General features: G+C 37.5%; 3 protein-coding genes across 9 annotated transcripts in view; 2 read left to right on the forward strand and 1 right to left on the reverse strand.

Moving 5' to 3' along the window:
• LOC308701739 (interferon-induced protein 44-like) overlaps positions 1 to 27058 on the forward strand; it is a 226867-nt gene continuing 199809 nt past the window's right edge. The window contains exon 1 of the mRNA XM_081384162.1: positions 1 to 157. Coding sequence (XP_081240288.1) covers positions 155 to 157 — 3 coding nt within the window. The 5' untranslated portion in view covers positions 1 to 154. The remainder of the gene's footprint in view (positions 158 to 27058) is intronic.
• Positions 1775 to 13936, forward strand: LOC308702333 (granzyme-like protein 1; the record flags this gene model as incomplete). Of its 2 annotated transcripts, XM_081385114.1 has the most annotated exons (6): positions 1775 to 1955; positions 12175 to 12277; positions 12369 to 12525; positions 12968 to 13088; positions 13288 to 13521; positions 13614 to 13936. In XM_081385114.1, the coding sequence occupies exons 2-6, from the start codon at positions 12223 to 12225 to the stop codon at positions 13806 to 13808; spliced, it is 762 nt and encodes a 253-aa protein (XP_081241240.1). In that variant the 5' UTR covers positions 1775 to 1955; positions 12175 to 12222. The 2 variants fall into 2 exon arrangements, with proteins under 2 accessions (XP_081241240.1, XP_081241239.1); XM_081385113.1 differs by lacking the exon at positions 1775 to 1955 and having other exon boundaries at positions 9503 to 12277; positions 12351 to 12525; positions 13614 to 13808.
• On the reverse strand, positions 8805 to 19646 carry cirbpb (cold inducible RNA binding protein b). 6 transcript variants are annotated; one of them, XR_014031581.1, is made up of 8 exons: positions 19539 to 19612; positions 18788 to 18894; positions 18588 to 18694; positions 17985 to 18102; positions 17608 to 17815; positions 17445 to 17503; positions 15133 to 15223; positions 14308 to 14984 (listed from the first exon to the last, which is right to left on the reverse strand). XR_014031581.1 is itself a non-coding variant. In XM_081385115.1 (7 exons), the coding sequence occupies exons 2-7, from the start codon at positions 18885 to 18887 to the stop codon at positions 8910 to 8912; spliced, it is 633 nt and encodes a 210-aa protein (XP_081241241.1). In that variant the 5' UTR covers positions 18888 to 18894; positions 19539 to 19612; the 3' UTR covers positions 8805 to 8909. The 6 variants fall into 6 exon arrangements, 2 of the variants coding, with proteins under 2 accessions (XP_081241241.1, XP_081241242.1); XR_014031580.1 differs by lacking the exons at positions 14308 to 14984; positions 15133 to 15223 and adding an exon at positions 8805 to 8950 and having other exon boundaries at positions 17445 to 17508; positions 17606 to 17815; XM_081385115.1 differs by lacking the exons at positions 14308 to 14984; positions 15133 to 15223 and adding an exon at positions 8805 to 8950.

Raw genomic sequence — 27058 nt, forward strand, 5'->3', positions numbered from 1 at the left:
GGGCGGAGCTTCAACAGCTTGTGTCCTTTTACCTCACACAGACATGCACTGAAAATTTCTAAAACTTTTAGCCTTTTATGTTCAAACCGAAGTCAGAAAGATGGAGAGACTCAAGAAGAAGTGACAACATGTAGAAGCAACAGGACATTTCTGAATGGTTTGCTGTTGAATTTATGTAGCCTATGTGTAGTTATCCAGTCATTGATTATCATATTCTGTTTTTATAATCTGTAAAGGTGTGTTCGACATCGGCTGCGGCTGGATGTAACCGATCGGCGAGAGTAGCCGCGTGCAGGCGGCTGCAAATGGAGACGTGAAGTCAGACACTTTCTGGTTCCCGTAGTGACCGCTCACGTGGTGTTTGCATACTTTACCACAGCTGAAGTGAAATAAATGCAATATTTGCCAAATACACAGATGTTTCAGAGACATTTTCATTCAATACTTTATGTACTGCTTCATACAGCGTCTGTTTGAACAAGAATAAAGTTCAACATAAGCTACTATCAATGAAGTGGAGTCTACGTTTTTTAATCATGGTACTTTAATGGCACACGTCACAGTCACGTGGCGTGGGCGCTGTATCAAGTCGGACAAAATTTCTAACCGGCGTGCACTGCTTCAAGTCAGCCGCCGATCGGTCTGCGCAGAGCTGCATGAAGACGAACAAGCCTTAAATCTTGTTCCCGGAGGCGGGGTTTATGTAAATTCTAGGGTTGGTGATGTCACTAACCCGGGAGGAATGTGGCATAGTCCCTTCCAGCCGTTTGTTGTAGTCCTTAAAAAGCAATTTCTTTAAAAGCAAATATCTCCCTTTGCTTTGAACTTTGAGCATTGTAACTTTGCAGATGTTATTTATGCTCAAACAGCAACATTACACACTAACTAAAGTTAAAAAAGTGAATATGATTAAAAAATCATAATCAACCACCCCTTTAACAATAAAGATTTTTAAATGGCATTGATGGTTTCATAAAGAACCTTTGACATCCATTCCGCAAAAGGTTCTTTTTAGTGGAAAAAAGTTACTTTAGATTAAAAAATGTTCTTCACTCTAAGAAGAAAAATGGTTCTTTTAAAAACTGCTCACTGAAAGGTTCTTTGGAGAAATGGTTTTTCTAAGGCATCGCTGCGAAAACCCCTTTTTTGGAACCTTTATTTTTAAGAGTATTTCAAGGTCTAGGTTGTGTGTTTTGATTGATGTGTTATGAAGTGAAACATAAGAACGTGTTTTTGTCCATCATAGCAACAATAAGGAGGGCGAGGAAGTGATTGGGAGATTTCTGCTGAGGAACTGAAGCACATAGCGTTCTTCTCATCACCAGATTCTTTGAGGACTGTCCACTTAAGACCTCAGTCTGTTTTCTCCATCCTCTCTTTCTTCTAATGACCAATGCAGACTGTCTGCTTCGCCTGACCCCCCCTCCCTCCGCCCCCCAATCCATTCTTCTTTGTTTCACTCATTCGCGTTTTATTCCCAAATATCTGCTCTTCCTCTCCAAATACCCAGAATACCTGTTCCCTGGGTTTCCGATGTGAAAGACTCCATTAAGGAAAAGAAATATGATTTTGTTTGTTTCAGAGGAGAACATACCTTTGGGAAATATAAAATTTTTAAAAATGTGTGTTGAGTAAATAGATTCTTCTTAAGCAATTACAATGAGAATTAGGTTCATGCTGCAAGCCTTAGTGCTCAATTTATTTGTTTGGCTCTTCGCATCATTTTTTTTTTTATGATGGCTATTAATTTTTAAATGGCTGAAATAAGGTCTGTGGTGAACACAAGCTCAAGACACTTTCAGGTTTTATTCTACGACTTAAAATATATAAGTATTACCCCATTTTAAAAATGTTTTAAGCTGTTACGTGTTTTAAAAAAGGCGGTTGCTAACAAGTAGCTAAATGAGACTACAGAGGCTGTTGAGAAGATTAAACGTCATCATCACGACGAACAGGTAAACTCAGACTGCTTTTAATGCTTATAGGCTAATTGTAAACTATTCTAACAAATTTTTTTCTGGGAAAATGTTTTTTAGAGTTGTTTTCGAAGAGTTGTCGAAAGCTTATAATGTTGACGTTGAAGTCGAGCGACCGTGGTTCGTTTATAGCTTATCTTAACTTTTTACTTCTGCCGACTGCATTTAGGCTTCAAAAATAATAAAACTTGTGTTCATATCATCTGTGATAATTATCTCGATGGACAAAACGTGTAAGAATCATAAACTTTTGTTGATCACAGAGCTTGTTTTTTGTTGTTGCGATAATTCAAAAGCCTATGGGAAAATCATATTGGGTTTATCTCGAGGGAACCAGTGTGATGCTAACTGCCGGTTAGCCTAATCGTGACAAATGTTGATCTAGAGTTACGTAAACATCGCATGAATTCCGAGTCGCATATGAGCAAAAAATCAGATTTGGGCCACTTTTGCCTGCAGTCTGAATGTAGTCGTTTCCTTGAAATATTCTTGTTTGCAAATAGATTTTTATTTTTTATAACAGAAAAATATCTAAACAATGTACATTTTGTGTAAGACAAGACCTATATTAGCAATACAAAAAAAAAATCTTGACACATACAAATAAATAAACAAATTAATTGAAGATGCTAGTTTAGATACGAATTTCCCAGCATTTGAACATATATTACGAGATGTGTCATTTGAAATGCTTAAGTCATAGGTTACTGTATAGGCCTACTGTCTTTACTACAGCCTTTGCCATAACGACAGCTTTATCCTTCATACATATAAATCCTTTACCGATCACATTCTTTTGGTCCAGACCACATCTGGACAAACAATTACTCCTGGTCCGAACAATGATGAAAGAACTTTCTAAATATATCGGCTTACATTACCAAATAATTGCCAGCGACTCCGTGCAGACTTGCTAAAAATACAACAGTGGATTCTCACGCCTCCGGTTACAAGATCATGCCCACAGTCAGTCTGGTCAATAGATAAGTAATTCTAATAAACCCTACAATAAATCTCTACTATTTGTCTCCACAGTCTGGCTCATGCAACTCAGTCTCATTATGGTCCGAGGCTTCACAAACTACACAAATTACAAAGGGAAACTCAAAAGAGAGCTCATTTTGGGCTGCTCTATATCTGTTAAAGGAATGAATGTGAGCTGCACACTACCTTTGAACTTTGAGCCATTATCTTGTAGTTGCAAGATGAGTATGTTTCATCTCCATGTCTATCGCGTTAAGCTGAAACATAAGTTCAGTGCTTGAATGTTTGGCAGTTTGTCTCTTATCTCATCTCTCTCAGAGCTCCCTGCTTCTAATCAACCCACACATTCTAGAACAACATCTGCAGGAAGATGTGGAGATGATTTTTTGCGATTTTACATTCCTCTAGTTGAGTGTGTGCTTCTCTTTGCAGAGGTTGGGGCTTGCGGTGGAGCCTTTGAGTCTTGCTAATTCAATAGGCTTTGGGATTATATGATTGAGAATTATTTCGCAATATGTCATTTTGGTCATCATTGGATTGATTTTTAAAACGAGGACTTTCTTTGATGCGGGCAGACACCATATGTTTTACAAATCAAATTCGGAAGAGGAGAACATCCAAATGTTCAGCATAATTTATACCTCTTCTCTCTAACATGTCGTTGATCTCTCTGTTCTTGGTCTCAAGGGCTTTCTAGAAAAGCTTCATTTTGGCAAACACTTGCCAGGAGTTTCTTTTATTGAGCATCATTATTTCCAGTGAATGTAACACATGCCTTTGCCTTACACCACTGTCAGGTTTCGCATGCAGATCATGAAGTTCTACATCCTCATCGTTTAAAATTATTGGTACCATGTGATTAGTTCATTGCCTATCCTTTTAGCTATACAGTTGAAGCAAGCAGTAGAACAGATGCCAGTCCAACTTTGTAAGTCCGTAGTCCAGCTATAGGGTCCAAAATTATTTTATTTTGTGCCACACCTGCCAATGTCATATGAATTGAACAACCCAATCTCATGAGAAAACAACTATTTTACGTATTGGTGATTTTCCTTATTTGAAGTGATTCCAATCATATTTTTAGCAATTTAAAACATCATTGCGCATCTGAAGTGTCTCAGGTGAAGGAAATAATCCATTATTTATCGGCTTTAATATATCGGCCAAATTTTCTTATCAGGCCAATAACGATAACATTATAAATTAACCGATATAGGTCGATACCGATATGGTGATCGATATATTGTGCATCCCTACTTAAAATGATTAAGTAAATAAACTTAAAGCTTAATTGAAAAAATTAAGTTATGTGAACTTGACAATTCCACATAACTTAATTTTTTCAATTATGCATGGTTTATTTACTTAATTTTAAGGCAACGGGTTTCCTCACTTTTTTAAGGTTGTGGTGATGCAAATGTAGAATATTTCTTACAGTAAGGCCGTGTGTCCACCAAAGCGTTTTTAGCCAGCTGAAACTGTAGGCGCTCTGCTGAAAATGCCAAGCTGTGGGCGCTTGAGAGCGTTTTGCCAGCGTTGCGTTTTTTTCAGTTGAGACACTTTGCTTGTTATGATACGGAATATCCGCGAAAGTGTTACTAGTATCTCATTTCACACATATTTTGTTTCTGTGTTGATTCTATATTAAAATGTCAATACAATGTAATGTATTTTCTCTGGCTCTTGTTTTAAATGATTTTATTCCGTTATTATCCTTGTTGTTGTCATCTGTTGACGTTTGTTCCGTTATTATCCTTGTTGTTGTCATCTGATGACGTTATACAAGCAGAATCTGGCGGACGCGGTTGGTCGGTGTGGTATTAGTCCCGCCCCTCCTCCACTGTGATTGGACGGTTGGGTAAAAAGTGACAGTGATGAGTGCTGCGTTTTACCCAAAGTTGAACATTCTTCAACTCCCGGCGACCTGTAAAAAACGCTGAACGCTTAGCGCTTCAGCGTGAAAAAGACGCTCAGCGCCTCGTCACGTTCATGGCGTTTTAAAAACGCGGCGCTCCCATTGAAAACAATTGAAAAAACACGCCAGCCGCGTGAAAAAACGCTTTGGTGGACACACGGCCTAAACCCACAAAATAAAATGAGGAACTGAACGACAATAACCTGGGATTAAGCGCAGTGTGAAAAGCCCTCTCAAGGCAATTCATAACTATTTTACGTTTTGGCAATTCGGGGGTTAATTCGCATGATTTTGTACAATCTCATTTGTATGTTTTTGTACAATCTGCTTACACCCCAATGAGGGTTAAGGTTTAGGGATGGATCTTTTTTTCTAAAAAATAGTATATGCTTTCCTACAGATAAAATCATATGAATACGAAAATACAGTTAAGTGTAAGATGTGCAGTGTCTGTCAAATCTGTCATATTGGCTGCATAAAACATTATATTTGTGTGATTGGGACATGGATTTAATGGTGAAACTTTTGGTGAAAATTTGGATTTAGATTTATCTGTCAATATATCGTTCATCAGCTTTTAAAGAATTATCGGTTTCGGCCAAAATGTTCATATCGGTGCATCCCTAATTTTAAGGCAATGGGTTTCCTCACTTTATTAAAGTAAGTCAACTGATCACTTTTTACAGTGCCATGTAACTGTCTAAGTACAGGCATCCTAGATGAAATTATAAAGGACATTTTTCGAGTAAGGAAAAAGCCACGACTATCTTTTGCTCACATGACTTACAGCAGCGAGGGTCGGACTGTGATTCTTACAGTTTGACTTAAACCACATATTACGTTGCAGTTCCTTAAAATTACCAGCCAAAAACTGGCGAGTAACTCGCAAAAGCCAATTTTTCGCACATTTGGCACCTGTGACTGTTCATTTTGGATCTTGGTGTATCCGTTTGAAAAACCAGATGAAGCAGGTTCTCTGTTTACAGCGCCATTACTAAAGACATGAGATCATGCACAGTTGCACATTTGATCCTTGCCAGAGATAATAAAAATGCACTTGATGTACTCATTTTGTAACATCAGACCTTCAACCGCAGTTTGTGATGGATGTCTTATCGCTCTGAGAGGAAGAGAGAGAGAGAGAGAGAGAGAGAGAGAGACGGATCGTGAATAAGAGAAAGTGTGTCATGGTCCAGAGGAAAGTAATAAAACTGTACAAAACATTAAAAATTTTCCCTGTGTGCTTTGGCTGATAGTGCTGCCCACATATTGCTTCATCTCTGTCACAGCATCTGAATATATCACAGGTATCGGTGAGAAATCTTTAAAAAATATATATATATTTTCTGGTTCGGTATGTATGACTGGACTGGCTGGTGGAGTGCCGGATAAACTTAATAGCTCTGTTCCACAACCTAGTGAGCTGTCTCGAAACCTCATAAGTGACTGATTTGAAACGCTCTATATGCAGGAAGTCTGTAAATCATACAAATAGAAGCTCATTGGAGACCTGACTTGGATAAAATAGTCATTTTTTAGTCATTTTGAAATATTTTCAATATTGAATGAATTATAAGTATAGTTATAATGAGTGTTTCTCTTGGAATCAACCAATATGGGACCGATATATTTGTACAATTAAAAAAAATATGTTTAACGTACAGAAGTAGTGCAATAGGTTCTGAAACAGAACCAATTTAACAGACTTTTTTGCAATGGGATTGACTTCATTTGAGGCAGCTAACCACCAGCTCTTATGCAAATTACAGTCACCCTGAACTATGAGTCAAGGGCACTCTGTGCTCATGAAATACTCTATAATCCTCAAAAGGCAGCTAATTGCCTGTCTAACCAAGTGAAAAGGGATATCAAACTCTGGTGTACATGTTACACAAAATGTCATGTGTGCTAGTTGAATCTAAGGTTGCTTAGTGTCAGCACACTTTGGGTATGTAGCAAACTGCGGAATACCTCTGCTTTGAGTCAAGACATACATTGGCTTTTAGATTTTAAAATAAATATGCTCATGTTTTATTCTCCATCAAAATAACAGATATAATTTTGTTGGCAGGGAGCGTATTCCCATGTTGCGTATCCATCTCATGAGAACCCTCAGTCTACACAGTACAGCATCAGCAGATGTTATTTGAGACCAGATGAGGATTTAGACAAAAGTCCATTTTAATTTGGATTTTTCTAAAGCAAAAAAAAAGAAGAGCCATAGTGAATGTACTCAAAGTGTTAGTTCATCCAAAAGTATTTACTCATCCTCATCTAGTTCCAAACCCACAAGACTTTCGTTCATCTTTGGAACACAAATGAAGATATTTTTAATGAAATCTGAGATTTCTGTCCCTCCATTGACAGTTTACGCAACTACCACTTTGACACTTCAAAAAGTTCATAAAGAGATCGTAAAGCTAATCCATGAAGTGCGCGGTTTAGTAAACATTTTCTGAAGAGACTGGATCACTTTATATGATGAACATATTGAATTTAGACTAATCTAATTCTCATATAAACATTGATCAGCAAACATTTACATTTGGCAGATGCTTTTATCCAAAGTGGCTTACATTGCATTTCAAGGTACACATTTACATTCTCATCAGTTCTTGCTTTCCCTGGGAATCGAACCCATGGCTTTGGTGTTGGAAGCGCCAGCACTCTACTGTTTGAGCTACAGGAAACCCTCTCTTGTCCTCTCTGGACATAGTTGTATACATAGATGCCTAATTGGCCGCTTTGGACCATTACTGCGATATGTCAATGAGTTCGCCATATTGGTCTGGGCAAGACTAATGTAAACAGGTAACAGGTTTCCGGACAAAAAGTGCAATAGTTCACATTTCAATTGAGGATCCCGGATTCCCCAGCTACGGTCCTGTTCACTGTCATAAGGCATTGTGAGAACTCACGCTTGTCAAGCATAGATTTTGTTTGTTTTTCTTGGTTAATAATTGTGGAGACATCCCTAATGTAATGCACATGAAATGTGCACATAGTTTTTAATCATAGAAATGGCTTTTTCTGTCTTCAACTCCAGTCCGTCATTTTAGCTTTTTCTCTTAGATCACGTCATAATATGTCACAGGACAATTTCAAGTTAATGTAAAGATAATTTGCAGCTCAAACCCTTATTTATTTGAAGCATCTTCACCTTTTAATTTTTTATAATTTGTTTCTATGTGTGTGGCCTCCTAACCTTATGCGTGCAGTTTAACACACAAATGTTTGTTTTATTGTTCATACCAATGTCTTTAGATAAATTTAATATTAGAGTAAAAAATACATAAAATAATTTTCTTTTTAAATGGACAGCATTATTTTTAATTGTTTCTGGCAACTCGAAAAAAAAAAAAGGGGGTTTGTTGGGTTGTAAAAAGTTAAACATTTAATGATCTATAAGCATTTCACAGACTTACTGTCAGTACACCATAGTTATTCAAATGAACTAAATCCATTCAAATGGATGGAAACAGATAGAAAAGAATTGGACTTAAAATATCCCTTATCCTGTGGTTTCCTCTATGGGCAACATTAATATCACAGCTTGTACCCCTAACTATAAGATCATCCTTAATGGATACAGTAAACATTTAAGTTACAGTGGAAAAACATTTATAGTACAACTAAAGTACAATATAAATTGTATGAAATATAAGTAAAATTTAACGTCAGATGTATTATTTCAATAGGGCAGTTTTATGCTATAGCATATTATTATTATTAATAGCCTATATTATTATTATTAATAATAATAATAGCCCAAAAATACAATTGAGTCTGAGTATAATATAGTAGTAACTATTAATAAAACACCAAATAGTGTATATATATATATATATATATATATATATATATATATATAAAATCAAAAACTGTAAAATAATAGTCAATAAAATAAAAATAGTAAATAAAATAGTCAGTAGTATATCATCATTTAATTGTTTAAGTCATATAATAATATGATAGGCAGGAGAGGTGCACACGTCTGTTGGAAATGCAGAGAACAGTCCACTGACAGGCTTTCTTCAGTCTTCCTTGACGTTTTCGTTATCCTGGTTGCCACTGGCTAGAATGGGGAAAAAATATAAATGAGCCAATTAGATGACAAGCAATCAAAACACCTGCTCTTTGGTGAGATTATACGGTTTATCTGTAATTCTGACAGCCTGAGCTATCCTGTCAAAGGCATCTGGCTCACTGCAGTGCATGGAAGACTCACTTGCGATTTGGATTAATTCATAATATAAAATCAGACTTCAAGAGAATCATGTAAACTTTATATTCTTTTTTTTAAAGCCTCAGTTCTCAATGCTAACTAGCGTTATCGCTAGCTATTAGTAGTCTGACTTTGGTGGCCAACTAGTTGTCAGCATAATGTTATAATGACCAAATAAAACCAAAAACAACTCTTCAGACTTACATGTGAAAGGCAATTCCCCGAGAAATGGTTTGGATTGTACGACGGTTTGTAAAACCTCAAAATAGTCAGGGTTCTTTTCTCAGTCCACATATGAGAGTTACGGCAAGTTACCTGGACCAATATGGCGGCGCCGTTGACGTACAATCCATGGACCAATCAGGCTTCTATGTATTTTGTATTTTATAGAAATATAAACTTTAAAGAAAACTTTATTGAATGATTTATGAACAAATCAGATAATACAGATATAAACAAAACTTTCTTGAACATTCAAATACAGCAACAATGGATGTCAGCATTAAGAAAAAAAGGAAGACAATGAAAAATAAATAGTAGGTACATATATAAATTACAGTAATAAACAATTCAATGTACAGAGGCAGTAGATCAAGTTAGGCTACAATCAACAGCTTGTCATACAATTTCAAAATTTTTACTGTCAATGAATAATGGTGTAAATTGCACTTTTTCTTCACAAAAAAACTACTACGTCTTCTGAAAACTAGCAAGAGTGCCCAAGTCGTATACTTTTATGGAGCTATTTTGTCTTTTAAGACTACCCTGTCTCATCACTCAAATGAAACACCTCTGTTTTGTTCTAGCACAGACACAGATGATCCATTTTATGAGTAATAATGTAGGAAAAATATCAATTTAAAGAGTAGAATTTTTATGGGGAAGCAGCAAAGGGCGGATTTAGTGCTCAGACAAATAGGTATTTAGTCATGTCTGGAACGCATTGTCACTGCTCATCTTCCCCTCTTAATTCATGTCTCCTTTCCTATCCTCTTCTAGTCTTGACTGGTACAGAGATGAGCTTCAGGAAAGCATACAGAAAGCATATCGAAACTTACTCAAAACCACATTCTCACACATTTCCACTGTGGCACGTAACATTGCATGTGCAGGCTTTATCTGGTGATCTTCTGAGAACTGCAAAATAAACTTCTGTTTGTGAGTAGACGATGCAAATAGCGATGATATTGATTGGGCCTGAAAGCGATGCAAAACATCACGGTGAACATTTGTGAAGTCCCGAACCACACTCAGACATTATCAACTGAAACCATTCAAATCCAGAAGATTTTGATGATTACACAAACACAAAGCATCACACAAACCTAGTGACATGATCTGACTAGATCCTCATATGCGTTTTCATTTAAGAGTGGCCAGATATCGAAGTTGCGCACAGTTGTCATTTCCTTTTATTCTCAATAATCGTGATTTGCGCGGTGATTGATGGACTTTTTACAACTGTCGTTTCGTTCCCTGCTTCTATCATGACGTCTAATTGCTTAACCATCCCATAGTCAACCCCCTGGTTCTAATAAAGCTGACAGTCTGCCGGTAAACGTCCTTTTAGACACCCCCCCTTCTGCTCGGCCTCTCCAAACCTCCTCCTGTAATTCCCATTACTGTTCGAGACCCAGTCTTCTGCATGCAACCCGTTCCCCATCGTCCCTCGCTCACAGAAACCTCGGCTGCGCTTCATTCACAATAATTATAATAACGTCTTGTGGTTCAGGTATGAGAAGAACATACCTCAGTCTAGACGTAGGAAGTTTCTTAATGGGCATTCCTGTGCTACTGCTTGGCGTATCTGCATAGCTAAAGCAAGCATATAGCATTACAGCCTTTAGGAACTATGTGACCGCATCGCTAATATCAGAGGTACTCAAAACAGCGTTTTTGTTCAATGCGCATTTTATTACATCCATCAAAGACGTGTAATGAAAGCCATGAAAATGGATTTCCTGTTTTGGAGGACTCTACAAGGAGCTACAAAACCTCTGGCCCACTAAACTCTGTTGCTGAACAACTTTAAGGGTGATCACGCAAGCACAGCAAGCCCTCTGGGATTGTGGTTTGCATATTTATTTGGGCAGGTAAATGTAATTCCATTGCTGTAACTTCACTTCACTGTACCATTTTATCACAGTATAGTCGCATTTACAGTGCAAGCTTTGAATTCAATGCAACTCAGTGCATAACATTTGACTGCGAAGATTCTCAGTTTTAGTCACATTTTCTGGTAGAGTATTCTGGTCAGATTAATGAATTTCTGTTTGTGGCCAGAGCTGTACATCTGGGAAACCAGACAACAACTGTCAAAGTAGGTATCACAACTTAGATGGACAAACCCATTTGGACAAGTGTATCTGTATCTAAAAGCCAAGGATAACATCCAAGGGCGAAGTCAAGATTTTCGTCAATGAGGAACCATCTTTGAAAGAGGGAACTTTTGATTGTCAGCTACTTACTACAATTTCACACCAAATAACATCTTTAATCTCCACCTCTGCAAGGACACCAAGTTTTGAAAAGTCAGTGTGAAGAGGTTAAATGCTTGAGACTCTATTTCACCACAAAATATGACACTTGAATGAATGAGTTTTGTCTTGAGCAACAAGGAAACACAAAGAACACTCATAAAACATGCTCAAGAGGTTCAGTGAACTCCGATGGCTTCCACAGTCTCAAGATCTCAAAAGAGTACCCTTGGAACGTGAAGAAAGGGCAGATTCACATCACAAATGTGCAGTTTGCGTGATGCTACCATGTCAATAGACTTGAATTTCTAAAGAATGTTTCCAGGGACTTGCTGAATCATGAAGAATTACAGCTGTTCTGGGGTCAAAGGGGTTTGTAAAAGTTGTACCTGATAAAGTGTGGTAAACGAGGTACCAGAAGTTGCTTAAATTACAGATACTGAAATTCAACTGAACGTGTGCTGTCTGATGTTATCACCAAAGTTTGAGTTGTCAGACAGCGAGAGCTGATGATAATCACTGATCTGGATACAGAGCATGCTGCAGCTTCTACCATTAACTTCCGGGTATGGGTCTCTTGACTCTGTATAAAAGCAGGAGACAACCTGTCTGTGGTGCATACCGAGTGTGACTGAGCTGTCAACAATGAGCATCCTTTGGCATATCACTAGTCTGCTACTGCTGGGCTCCTGCACTCCAGGTGATCACATCTAATCTACTTATGTATTTACAAAAGTTTGTTTCTCAGAATATGCTGTCGAATTGTTTAATAGAACTAAACTCTTTCTTAGGTTTCTCCATGCATGATGGTATTGTTGGCGGGAAAGTCTCCGTTCCACACAGTCGACCCTACATGGTCTACATTTATGACTCTAAATCCAATAGAGTATGTGATGGTTTTTTGGTAAGAGAGGATTTTGTGATGACAGCCGCCCACTGTAAAGAAAGGTTGGTGAAATGAATCATCATATTTTGGAATTAGAAAGGTGACTTTTGATATCCAAAGTGGCAATATCTTTGTATTGAAATATGGTAACACTTTACAATAAGGTTCATATTAGTTAACAACCTTAGTTAACATGAACTAAGAATGAACAATACTTCTTCAGCATTTGTTAATCTTAGTTAATATTAATTTCACATGCACTAATACATTATTAAAATCAAAGGTTGTACTAGTTAACATTAGTAAATGTATTAACATGAACAAACAGCTGTATTTTTATTAACTAATATTAACAAAGATGAATAAATACTGTAACACGTGTATTGCTCATTGTTAGTTCATATATTTACTAATGTTAACTAATGAACCTTATTGTAAAGTGTTACCTGAAAAATATATATTTTTAAATTTTATATCTTTTTATTTTGTTGTTGTCACCTTTAGTCATCTTAAGGTGTATTTGGGCGTCAATGACACCAACTTTTTACCTGACGGTGTAGCTGTTCATCCAATTCCACATCCACAATTCAGCAATAAACCAGGTTATGACATCATGCTTTTAAAGGTAATATATAACATTGAACCATTTATAATTGGAATCACGTCTTTGAAAAACGGCCTTTCATAACAGGAAATCTGATGTTTGCAGAATATCATTTGGCTAAATCTAATTAATTAATAAATACAAAAACTCTAATCAATACATTCTTTAAAATACAGAAAAACATAGAAAGAAATGTAGAACTTTGCACCTTGCCTTTCAGCTTAAAACCCCTGCAACTTTGAACAAAACTGTGAAGACTATCGCCTTGCCAAAAACAGAGAATCCCAAACATGCGATCTTAAAGGATTGCATGGTCTTGGGTTGGGGTTTGCAGGATTACGGTCGTGGGCCTCCATCAAGGGTCCTCAAAGAAACTAATGTAACTCTGATGGACTCTAAAAACTGTGGGACAGCCGACACTCTGTGCAGCGAGGGAACGACAGGACCAGCAGAGGTATTTCAAGTGGCATCACTTACAAACTATTATCCATGGTGTATTGTTAGTGCATTTTGGATATACTAATAATCAAATGATATCATCCACAGGGAGACTCTGGGAGTCCACTTGTTTGTGGAGATGTTGCTCATGGAATTGTATCTTATTACAAACAGGAGTCAAATGGAGAGTACTGCTCAAGATACACTGACATTTCCCAATACCTTAAATGGATTCATTCCCACATTCCACCTACTCTACAGCAACATGAAACATGGAAGGACAACCTGGATAAACTCATTTAGTTCAAAACAAGTTGTTTGATTCAATATGAGTTCAATCATCCATGTTTGGTTTTACTATTACAACATTCAGCACATCTGTAACATTAAATGTGCAATTTAAAATAAAGGCTTCACAAAAGTCTAATATGCATTTAATTGTCTGCGTTGAAAATGTATATACCAAGCATTCATGCAGTAGTTCAGTGGTTCTCAACCAGAGGGCCGAAGCCCATTACGGGGCCTCAAACTTCCAAGGCGGGCTCAAGATGGCAGGAATGAAATGGTTACCAGATAGATAAACCAGGATTAAATCCCAGAGGGTTAGTATTATGGTTACATATTTTAATTATCATTAAAACTGTATTTGCATTAAGCAAAATAAAGTATCACGCAGGCGCAGAATGTAACATAGGCTTCATTTAGTGTTAAAAATTATGGCGGAAGGCAGTGAGCCTGTCTACCATTATATGAAAATTGGGCTGAGTTATGCAAAGCTGTTCATTTGAACCAGTTGATGTTAAATAAACATTCTAAAAATAGATAGAAATTTGAAGATATTTGAATTATTTACAGTGCAGATAAAATACCTATAATTTTAACTCATCTCTTTAAAATAAAAAAATTTAAAGTCTGAGAAATGAGGTTATTTTATGACTTAGTCAATCAATACTTGATAATGTTGGTAGATAACATGTTATGCTGCAATTAATTTAAAATAATTAATTTTGTTTACCCCCAAGCTGTAAAATACTTCTGGGAGAAATTAAGTAATATTAGTTTGTAAAAATCTTTCTGGTAAAATAAGATTTAAATAGGGGTGCCTTGGGAGTCAAAACTGTAGAGAACCACTACTGTAGTTGGCCAACACTGCCACCTTGTGGTCAAAGTGTATCACTGCTAAAATAGCCTCAAGGGGAAAACCTACGCTAATAAACTTGTAAAGCAAAATACTGAACAAATTAGTGTAAACAAACTTTATTGAACTTCTTGGTCATTCTCAAGACTTTAAAATGAACACTCTTCTACTGCATCACCTTGTAACAATCAGCCTTACTGGCTGACGTTACCATTGTCACAACCACTTTCAGCAAAATACAGCACAAACTTCAATCTAGACGATCGATTGTTCGTCTCTAGAAAGTGTTTTGAAGCTTCCTTGCTTTATGGAGAGATGGGTTCATCAGCTTTCCATGAGCTCTGGGTAAGAAAATAAAAACATCTTGTCAGAAATGAAAACAAGAATAGAGAAACTAGCAAATTAATGTTACTCAAACACCCATTTCTATTCTAATAGAACATCACTGAAATTAGTAATCAAATGTGGCTTTTAAGAGCAACTGCATACCTCTCATTTTTACCATGAAAATGAATTCATTTCATCTGAAAGGTTAGCTTCCTCCGCTAGTTCTCAAATGCAACACGTCCAATGCATCAGTCTGGAAAATAAAAGCATATTTTACTATATAGTAGACGGGACAACAATTGTAAGAACCATGCACTTAAAAGTTTTTAAATAAGAAACTAGATTTACATTTCTAGATTAAACAAGCAAGAAATTCACACAAAACTAATGTTGAAAAAGGACCAGGCATTTCTATAGGGACTCCATAGTGAATCACTCAAAAGACGATGAGGCGACGCAAAGGCTACATCTCAAATTTCAAGTCTGGTTTTGACATTGGTGACAAAAAGCTGAGTCTTTAAAGTGGGTGCAGACAAAAAAACAAAAAAAATTGCAATCAGAACAGGGACTTAAAACATCTCATCTGAAGGGCGGCTTGAGGTACTTTCCACCAAACACGAGCGCACTATAAAAAGTAGTCGAGTCATGCAGCTTGTTATTTTCTTTTAAAGGGGGAAGATGTGGAACAGGATTGACTAGATTCTGCAGACGTAATAGATCACTGGTCGAGGCAACATTCGAAGAAAACATGGACAATGAGAACTGTTGTAGGATGCGTACAGGAGAGCAAAAGTTTTTACCTCACATTACAGGCCTATCTCCACAAATGACCTAGTCAAGAGAGCAGCTTTCATCTCAGGATTCTTGAGTCGGAAGGCACAACACTTCATTCTCCAAGGACATTGTTGATTTCCGAATTTGCTAGCAGAGAACTCTTGGATCCAATGAAGCATTATACAGAGCCATTGCTTGCTATACCATAACAGCAACGTTTCATCTTCATATTGGTTTGCTGAACAAGTACTAAATTTTATTTTCCTATATGAACATTTAAGATCCCAGAAGCTAAATTCCCAGCTATCCATTCCAAAACATTCATCTGGCTTGCATTGAGATTCATATCGGAGGCAAAAGAAATCAGAGCAGTTTCCAACCATTTTTTTTTTTAATGGGCTTCATGAAGCCAGATTAATACAAAAAAGAAAAAGGATTCTGAGGAGTTGATATACAGAAACAGAGCACATTTCTTTCCAAGGAGGAACAAAACCTTGACATTTAAGAGGATAAGTTCAGTCCACAGTAGAGCATACTTTTAAAAATAAATTTAGACTGTGCAAAGAGCAAAGTACCGTGGGTCATTAGTCCTAACATGAGGCTCAATGACCCGCTGAAGTGGTTTACTCTTTGGATAATGAATATTTACAAATCTTTAGCAACATCAAGGAGGTTTGCCGGAGACAACTCCAACGCAACATGCCTGCCTTGCTTCACTAAAGGAATGCATCACAAAATGGAGGTGGCAAGGAGCCATAAAGAGCACATCACAGCTTATCAAGCTTCTACTGGAGGATCGGATTAGAATATTTTCTGATGGCGAAGCTTGCCTCTTTAAAATTCAGTTTAAATGCAAATGCCCCTAGCACTTTCAGTGAGCCGATATTAAGAAATTGGTCCAAAGATATTTGAGGAAATTGGTCTTAGAAGCTATCAGGCTGTGTTGGACAGGTCAATTTTCACGCATGGTTTCAGAGACAATTTCTTAAACACATACTAAAAAGAAAAACAAAGACAATTTCAACCCCCTGTGAGCATCTATAACAATCGCAAGTAAAAAAATGGCAGATACAGGAAGCCTCACTAGGCTTGAAATTCTTATAGTAGCTGAATGCTCATGGATTTGAGGCAGCTCCTCAATGAGAGGAACATCCTGCGGATACTTGACACGGTAAAAAAGGAGTCTGTCTTTAATAGAACATTTGAACCAGAACACAAAACGTAAAGAAAAAAGTAAAAATAAAAAAAAAAGGTCTTCGAAGAGCGCATCTTTTTAAATACAGCCAGCGTAGTAGGGATGGATCTTGGAATCAGGATTTTTTTTTACTCGTGTGAAGCTGAGGACAAGAAGTAGGCAAGAGTGTAAAGGCACTGGAGCATTGTGAACATCCTTTCCAAAAAGTGAACTGACACCATGATATGATTCTTTTCGAACAAGGTCTTATTGACTATCAGAATTGACTATTCTGATCAAGTGCACAAAACCGACTTTAGTCGCTAATATTGAAAAGTGACTCTTAGGATTGTGGTCAGCAATTCCATGATAAAGCAACCAAGTTGACTCATCTCAAAAGTTGAAATGGCAGTTTTCTTTCTGCTTAGGTCTAGACATTATTCTAAGAACACAGTGGCCTGAGATCTATTGGTGCAGATTGGTGCAGTTGACTAGTAAAATTAGTAATCAATCAAGCAATACGTACCGTAGCTGTCGTAACTGTCTCTGTAGGATCCGCCAGAGCGGTCATATCCCCCCTGGCTCCTAAAACCAAAAGTAATATTTGCCATATTTAAGGGGTTCACGGTTACAAGACCAGAAAAACTGTTCCTCCTGCACAACCATTCCAACCGTAAGAGATCCCTCACCTGTTATCCCTGTACCCACTGCCGCCGCTGGAGTACCCTCCACTCCTGTTGGAGTATCCTCCTCCGCCGCCACCACCGTATGAACGGTCACCTCCACCATAGCTTCTCTCCCCTCCACCATAGCCTCTATCACTACTGCCATAACTGCGGTCTCCACCATAGCTCCTGTCGCCACCGTAGCTTCTGTCTCCACTGTATCCTCCACCACCTGTTTAACAAAGAAAAAAAATTTGCATACAAAGTCAACATGACGTGAGCAAGAAAGACATTCAAGATGGTGGACCATTAGCTTTGTCATGATAATTACATGGCGTCAACACCCCTTCAAATGCAAATGTGGCCATCTGGTAGCAAAGGTATGCAAGTCTAACACCAACCTCTTCCTCTGCCACCCCTGAAGAATCCCCTGCCACCTCCAGAACCGCCTCTGAATCCACCAGACCGTCCACCAGATTTGCCGGCTTCATCAACACGAATCATGCGGCCATCAACAGACTGCAAGAAAGATGCATCTTATGGTTAATGCATTTTAGGTTCCAGCTCATTTAACGAATTTCATGGCACTTATTACTTGGTCTTTAAGGGATAGGTCACCCTAAATTTATAGTGTCATAATTTACTCAAGTTGTTTCAAACCTGCATGACTTTTCTGCTGAACACAAATGATATTTTGAAGAATGTTGGTAACCGCAGACAGTTGAGGGTAGCCATCGACTTCCATAGCATAAAAAAAATACTATGCAAGTCAATGGCTACCATTAACTATTCGGTTAACAGATTTATTTAATGTTCAGAAGAAATGGGTTTGGAACAACTTGAGGGTAATACTAATTTTCATTTAGGGTGAACTACAATTTTAATGTTAAATAGACTGAAATTAGCAGACAACAAAATGGCCACCATTAAAATATTAAAGTTTAGAAACACTTAACATTTGGCTACTATTCAGGTTTAGTCGTTAATGGCATTAAACTCCTCACCTTTCCATTCATTGCAGCCATGGCATCCTTTGCATCCTCTGGATTTTCAAACGTAACAAAGCCGAAGCCCCTGGAACGATCGGTCTCACGGTCCCTGATGACATCAACTAAAACAAACAAAAGCAGCGCGTAATCATGAATAAAGCTATAACGGGGATTTTAAAAACACAAAACTAAATTAAATTTAAGTCAACACAAACCTTTGGCAATGGTTCCATATTTGGAGAAAGCCTCCTCCAAAGACTGTTCCGTGGTATCATAACTCAGACCACCAATGAAGAGCTTTCCCTCGTCAGACATGATTAATCTGCAGAAAAATAGATTTTTTTTACAATATTACCACGCAAAAACAATTAAAAACATGAAAAAATAAAAAAAGGCCCAAACGGAAGTAAAATGGAAGCAAATTCGTCGAGTTGCTCAAGCGCATCGTGTTCAAAGTGCGCAACAAGGAAGCGCCATTTTCTACCCATCCCCTCCTCTTCCTCACAGCGTGCTGCAGCCATTTTGCCACAAAGAAATGCTTAATCTTTCAAACCCGTTTGAACTCTTATAGTTTCAGATTTTCGACTAAATACATTTGTAAAGCCGAAATGAAAATAACCATTCAATATTAGACGCGCTAGCTTTGAAAAAAGTAGGTCAGTGTAACTAGGTCACGACGAAGAGCTTTTGAGCTACAACATGAACAAAGAAAGCCATCTAATCCGACGGACCCAAAACGATTTATATACCGAATGTGAGACATTAGAATTAAAAACAGCAATAACAACAAAAAATACTTTAAAAAATATTTGTAAAGACTCGGAATACGCAAAAACCGTGTATATACGACAAATGACCCAGAATTACAAATTAAACATCAATATAAAGCAACAACAGGATATAACACTTCATTTCAACATAGAAAGAACGTTTGGTGAAGAAAAAAGAAGAAGCTGTATTCCTTACCTCACAGTTTTTCTCGAACACACAGGAAGGTTGCAGAACGCGAAGCCGACTGCGGCAGAATGAGACCGGGCACAGAAAATGGCGCCAGTTTAAATGCTTCACGTGACTGCAGATCACTGGGGGCGTGTCAAATCTCGTCGCGTCACAGGTCACATGAATAAAGAATACCTTTTGTCACCCTTACGACTAAAATATATGACTTGATCTCAAAGAGAGATTTTATATAATCTTATGTAAATGTCTTAAATTTATCCATACCATATTATAAGCAAAATGAACAATTGTATTGTTGTTTAAAAACGTTTTGCAATAAAAAAAAAAAAAAAAAAAAAAAAAAACCTGAATTTGGATGTAGGCTATATGCCACATTGCAATGCTCGTTTATTCTATAGGCTACTGATATGATGTGTTTACTATAATTTGAACTAGTAGCCTAGAATCTGTTTAAATATAGCATTGTATGATCAAAAATCTTGGTAGGCCATAGTTACAGACAAACAACCCTAATGAAAGAACCTTAACGAATCAACCAATGCCACTTCTTTGTGATAAAATGCAATTTCATTAACTGATATGGAACAATCTGTGGTTATAATGATAGGCTATTTTTTTTTCAATAGGGCTATGGTAACATTAGAGGTTGATTATATCAAAAAGAGCTGGGAACATATCTTCTAATTCAATAGTGTTTGCATTGTTTGCAAGAATCACGACACACATAATAAATAAAATGGATTATCTTTCAAGGCTGAATGAATCCACTCTACTTTTCCTTTATAGGCTTAACAATGACTTTGGTTCTCAATAATATAGCATATTATTTGCCACAAAAAGTTGATTTATTCTGAAACCTGCTTATAATTCATGTTACCTTTCGAGGATACAATTAGACATGCGATTATAATTGTATAGGCTTCTGATGAACTGACTGCAACTTCTTTTAAATCTTTATTGAACTCAAACCCCATACTTTAGGTTCACATGCAGATTTGCTAAAATGTCTTGAAATCCTGCTTTAGTGTAATAAGGATTCCTAAACGTAAAATGAATGTAAAATGTTTAAAAGGCTGCTGTTTCTTGATTTAAAAAATACAAAAGGCTGAAAAACACGATTAACGTTTTATTGAGAAGTAAAATGGTTTAACTAGGCTAATTCTGGCCTCTTTTTTAATTTAATACAATACAATAAGATCTATGCAGGTCTAAAAGTATTTAACTTAGAATAGTACTCAAGCACTAAAAACAATATTTTACCTTTGCATTCAGCAACGCTTGTGCAAATAAGATACTGGTCTTGGTATCACTTGTTAATGGTTCCTCAAAGAATATCACTTGCTTTCAGTAGTACTCAGTACATTAGCACAACAGTGCTATCACCATATGTTCCTCTTTAGCATAGTGAACAATGCGGCAGACTGAGGCCCCCTGCAGGGCAACGATGACCCCACCCAGAAACAGTTGGGTGCAGATTGGCAGAATGATTGTGAAGTGAAGTGTTGCTATCTCTTTCGGCAGGACAATGAAAATGAAATAGTTCTGCATGTGCTAATGTGTGACAATCAAGTAGCTAGCCTACAACAGAATGTGCTGGCTAAAGAATAGTCAAAACGCATTCTTACTTTTTTGTTCGCAAAATTATTAATATGATTTTTTTTTATTTTCATGTGGAATTGAGCTACTTTTTTTAAAGCCCTCCCATGGAACTCGTTTTGTACAGCCCGGAGACTCTTTATTTTTATTTTTTATTTTACCAGGGGACCCCCTGCCCCCCAACTAGGATTGCCATCTAGTGTGGCAGAATAATGGACACCCATTCACGGCCCCCCTTTCTCCAAGAGAAAAGTTGGAGTCTTTACAGTTTATAATTTATTTCAAACATCTATTTTTCATACAATTCTACAAATTTAAAGTGTGCCACTTCATCTAATGTGTTGTTTCTGATTTTGAGGATATATTTTGTCCATTTTCTAAGCGGGGTCAGACAAAATTCATTTGATTCTAATCATAATGACATTATTGAAAAACAGATTTTTTTTTCCAGTACAAAAAAATGCTAAACTTTGACAAAAAAAAATATTATTTTATTGTTATAATTGTGATTTCATATAAAAAACTTGTGAAAAGATGTCTTTTAGTTTGTCAAATAGCAAATAGTGGAGCTCTGCAGCTATCTACTGGTTCAAATGATAATTTTTTACTTTTAAAACACCGTTTTCCAAAAGGTGGGCAAAATCTTACACTAAACCATGTCAAATTATCCATGTTATCCCCATGAATGAAATTTAGAAATGTGTGTCTTTTATAAAGTGAATTTTACATAAAAAACTGTTTTTGTTATATATTTACAGTATTTATATAAACTTGTGGGAGTAAATGTGGAGTAAAAACATTAATAAACTGAGTAAAATTACAAAATTACATTTTGTTGCCTGGAGACCCCAAACCACACAGGTATGACTTTCCCCCCCATACTAATATAAAAAAAAAACCATATCATTCAAATTATTATTATTATTGTTATTTTTATTTGTAGATCTAGAAAGTTTTGACAACTGTACAGAGTCTCATGCCATTTGGACAAAGATAGGCCTATATATAATTTTTTTTATTTCAGTAAAAGTCATTTGAGCGCCAGCACTCAAGGGATTAAAAAACCGCGCAGGTTTACCGCGCATGTTCACGAGACTCCGTCGCTATGGAAACAAAACCGCTAAAATGCATTCACGCGAAAATTAGCTTAAATCCACTAGGCAACTTATTGTGAAATTGATTTCTTTATATTTGCTATTTGCAATTAACACTGCAAAATCCTTATGTTTTTATTCAACTATGTGTGGGCCTATGCAAAATACTGGACAAATCGCGTCCCGTGACTCCCGTCCCGTTTTGGTTTGGTTTGATACGGGACGCATAATTTTACCTGTAGGGTAAAATATCGCAAACATACAGTGAAGTACAACAATAATAAAACACACCCATGTTGGTTGTATCAGGTTTCTCGTGGTCATGGAAAAATTGCAAATCAGCATTTGTGGTAGGCCTACCCTACACACACGCAAAATGCACAGCACCTTATCTGCTCATGCAAGAACGTCAAGAAGCTAAAAATAACTTCTCTCAGAATTGTGCAGTGACCTGGATAAATATGTTCCTTCATCTATAAGGCAAGAGAAAGCAAGCTAGAGCAAGGGTGAACAGCTGAGTTATAAATATCGTAGCCTTGGGACCTTGAGAACTGTCCTCCGCTTCAAACACCCACGCATGCGCTTCCTGCACCTTACCACAACTTTCCATTTCTCGAACAAACCCTTCCCCAGCCACTCAGCACGGTCAATATATCATGATATGACATGGTTACATACAGTACATAAAACAATAATAACATGTAGCTTACTAATCACACACACACACACACACACACACACACACACACACACACACACACACACACACACACACACACACACACACACACACACACACAGATAAAAACCTCATGCATTGTATTACAATGCATGCAGATACAGGGCCGCCATCGCAGATATCAGAAATGTGTTGTTCCATTTAACTATTTGACCAGTGGAGGGCAGTAATTGCATGTCTGATCTCGTGCCTCTTATCAAGCAAGCTTAGATCAGCCGGTTGACAGTATATCTCTAGATAGCTATATATGGAACAGAAGAGATGTATTTACTGTATATATGTCTAATATATACCTGCCTATATGCAACATATATATTGTTTGTTGACGTATAGGCTATACATCTATGTTACACACACACACACACACACACACGCGCGCGCGCGCTCTACCATATAGTCAATATAGACAGTCAGCATGCTGATCAAGCTAGCCTGTATATTTAGTATTATATATGTTTACACATACATATACACTAACACTATATATAGCCTATATATATCCTATCTATGACATATGAATTCCTTACACGATGTTATATATTGACTGTACTGGTAAGATTTTGTCTGACATTTGTGTAAGCACACATTTTGCAGCTTGTAAGGCATGAGCTCATGTTTTGTTTACAAGCTTACTGTGGGGGTGGATTGACGGTGGTTACTGCCTTTGTTGGTTGCACAGCAAGACCATGGCGTGCTAGCGTATGAACACAAGCATATATCTTCATTCACATTGAAAAGTTGGGTTACATAACATTCTGAGAATGAAATTTATGAGCATTTCCGAGCTTCACACTCCTGGCACCGACTTACATTTTACATCCTCAAAATCATTAAATCACAAGTGATTGCTGCTATTGTGCCATTTCTGGGAAAAAGCGAGGGCAATGCAACTTTTACAGCAGGTTCATTGCACAGATTTATCAGTGTTGGTGGAGGATGACTCATAGCTCTGTTAGGTGAGGCTATATTTCAAACAGGACATTTTGATACTGTCAAGTTTATGCCCTGAACGACACCTGCAAAAGAAAAAAAAACATAATTCTCACACATTATTATTGGATGCGTATGACTCATGCAATGTGTGCTTGTATATATTCAGACAAACACCTATGACTCACCACTTGTTTTCAGTCTATATGTTCTATAAAAGCCGTTAAAGTCCTCCCTTCTTGCTGTCAGCAGCATATGTTGTGTTTTGGATGCTGGTGAACTGGTGAGTTCCCTTATATAGTTCATATATACACACACACACACACACACATATATATATATATATATATATATATATATATATATAATATAAACACAAACTTTTATGTTAGATGTGATATATCTGTGTGTATATTTATATGCTACCACAATAGTCCCAAACAATCCAGATCCAGGTTTATTGTATCGATACAACCTCATATCTAGCATTGTAAAAGCTGATGGTATTACTTTAAAGAAGTGACCTTGTTTCACATTCAGACGATTGCTTAATCATGATATAACCACCTTCTCTTTGATAAGTTGTTGAATGGAAGCTATTAGTAATCATATCCGCCTCAGCAAAATGTCCTTGATGGACAATGCCTTGATAGGGCATATTTGTCCATGATTACTCTCTTGTGCAGGTGTAACGCAGAAGTTGTGCGTCAGTCTCGCAGCCAAGCTCTAAATATCCTGTCATCAATGGAGAGGACAAGCTGTTTCCCTGTCCAGCTGAACATCACATCTACCCGATTCCCCTACCCGGCTACGAGAGACCTTTTCTAGCACCACCGAAGAGAAGGACATGCTGGCCTGTTGTCATAGCAACTGATCAAACCTGCCTATTCACACCAAGGCCGATAACTATAATGATAACTATGAAGTTTTGATAATCGTTTTAGGAAACCATACGCCACAGAGGAACAATGTCGTTCAAATCACTTTCAGGACGAATATATATACATGAAACGATAAAAACATTGCTGGCCAATCAGAGTCCACCCGACTTTAAAGAGCGCAAGCATTTAAAGCTGCAGAAGATAAGTGCGGCGCATGCTTATTATAAAAAGTTGGTGTGGACACTAAGTCATTGGCTGCGTCCCAAATTATAATCTCTTATAGGTACTTATTTTGAATATAAGTAATTACTCCACGACCGCTAAAAAAGTACGTTCTATGCATGTGTGTAGTATGAATGTAGTCTGGACGTACTACATTTGCCATGTTGTCATTATCATGTGACCTATCAGTGTCAGTGTCACTGACATTCATAAATCCTCTCCCGTGGCATCATGGGATAGTAAAGCGCCCCATTGTTTGCACACTTCAGAATCTCGCCGGAAGTAGTAGGTCACGGGTACTTTTCGCCTACTCTTTTATGAGTACTGTGAATTCGGACATACTTCTTTTGTAACATACTGTTTTTCGCCAACTATATAGTAGGGAAGTATGTGATTTTGGCTGCAGCCAGAGCTCTTGGTGTGAACCATAGATATGTATACGTAGATTTCACATTCGACTGCTCAAGACACGTCGGTGCGCCCGCCATCTTGGAACGATCAGTGTGTCGTCACTCACAGTAAGAATCAATGATGTCCCCACAACATTGCATAGCTTCTGCTTGTGAAACTGCCGAGAATTAAATTCCTGATGAACTGGGATTGTCGAAGCTTAGTGATGGTGACGTTGAGGTCGAGCGACCATGGTGTAGTTCGTTTATAGCCTATACCTTTAGCTTTTTATTTCTGGCAACTGCATTTAGGCTTCAAGATTCATAAAAGTTGTGTTCATCTGTGATAATTATCTTGATGGACAAAACGTGCAAGTATCATAAACTTTTGTTGATCACAGAGTTTGTTTTTTTGTGATAGGTAATCCAAAAGCCTATGGGGGTTTTCTGAGGGAACCAATTTGATGCTAACTGCCGGTTGGCCTACAAAGTGACGTCATACCTGCACCACTCTATTGTGTTAGTTTAGCAAAATCATCTGCTGAAGTCTATATATAGAGTTTTGACTGTTCCAAAATGGCGGCTAATGTGGAATCTATGTTTTTCTATGGTGTAAACGGGCCTTACCCCAAATGAGGCACTTGGAATACGATATGTACTAGGACATAAACTAAAGGAGAACATGTCATCCTTAATAAGAATACACTCTGAAAAGAAGGTTGTTGGCTTGTTGTGAGCTGTCGCTGAGGTGAGACCTGGGAAAGAGGCAGCTGCTGTGTCTTTCTGTATCCTGGGCCGTACACAAACAACGCTCGTTGCCGTGGGGGTGTACCGACACTTGGTGATTGACGCACTTCTACTCCACCCTCCTTCCGCAGTCTCTAAAGGCTGTTACGCGAATCCCACAGGTCTCCATTCATACAAGGTGAGCGCGCGGCTGACAGGACATGCCGCTGCCTTGGCAACCAACAGACATTGTGCGTTGTCATCGTACATGAGGAATAATGATGGCTGTGACTGGAATTACAAACTTCCCAAATCATTATTTACCAAAAAAAACTGTGTAAAAACAAATATGAAACAATAGAGGGAAAGATAAACAATAGAGAGACAGATTAAACATTTGGAATCCCTTGTCAAACACAATTTGCTTTGAGCGAATCGAAGCATATGTACAGTGCATGACTGACAGATGCTGATGGAAAATCAACTTTGCCCATCAGCTATAGTGCATTGCTTATTATAATTTTGTTTGTGCTCTCTGCCTTCCTGCAGGTTGTAAGACTAATTAGACTTTTACGAGCCAATTATACACTAGCTGGTGCCAATGAAACATTACTGTTTTCTTGTCTGCCCTCCTCTCTCTCAGCGCTCAGAGAGTTGCTGATCATCACGTTGATGGACGCGATATTAATCAAGTATTTACCGAAAGGCTTTCAAGATGTGTGCGCCACAGAGAATGATAATATGATGAAAGCTGCTTTGATGTCAGGAGATGGTTGATAATTTACCTGGGGGTGGAGAAAAGAAAACATTAAAATCCTGACAGAGAGGTTTAAAGATTCACCCCCCCCCATTCTCATTACCGTAATTGTATTCTCATTACCGTAATGCAACAAAAATATGTCATTCTCATTACTGTAATGCGAATAATAATAATAGGCTGCTTAATAGT

The sequence above is a fragment of the Scardinius erythrophthalmus genome (genome assembly GCF_964197995.2).
Source record: "Scardinius erythrophthalmus genome assembly, chromosome: 14".
Lineage (NCBI taxonomy): Eukaryota > Metazoa > Chordata > Actinopteri > Cypriniformes > Leuciscidae > Scardinius > Scardinius erythrophthalmus.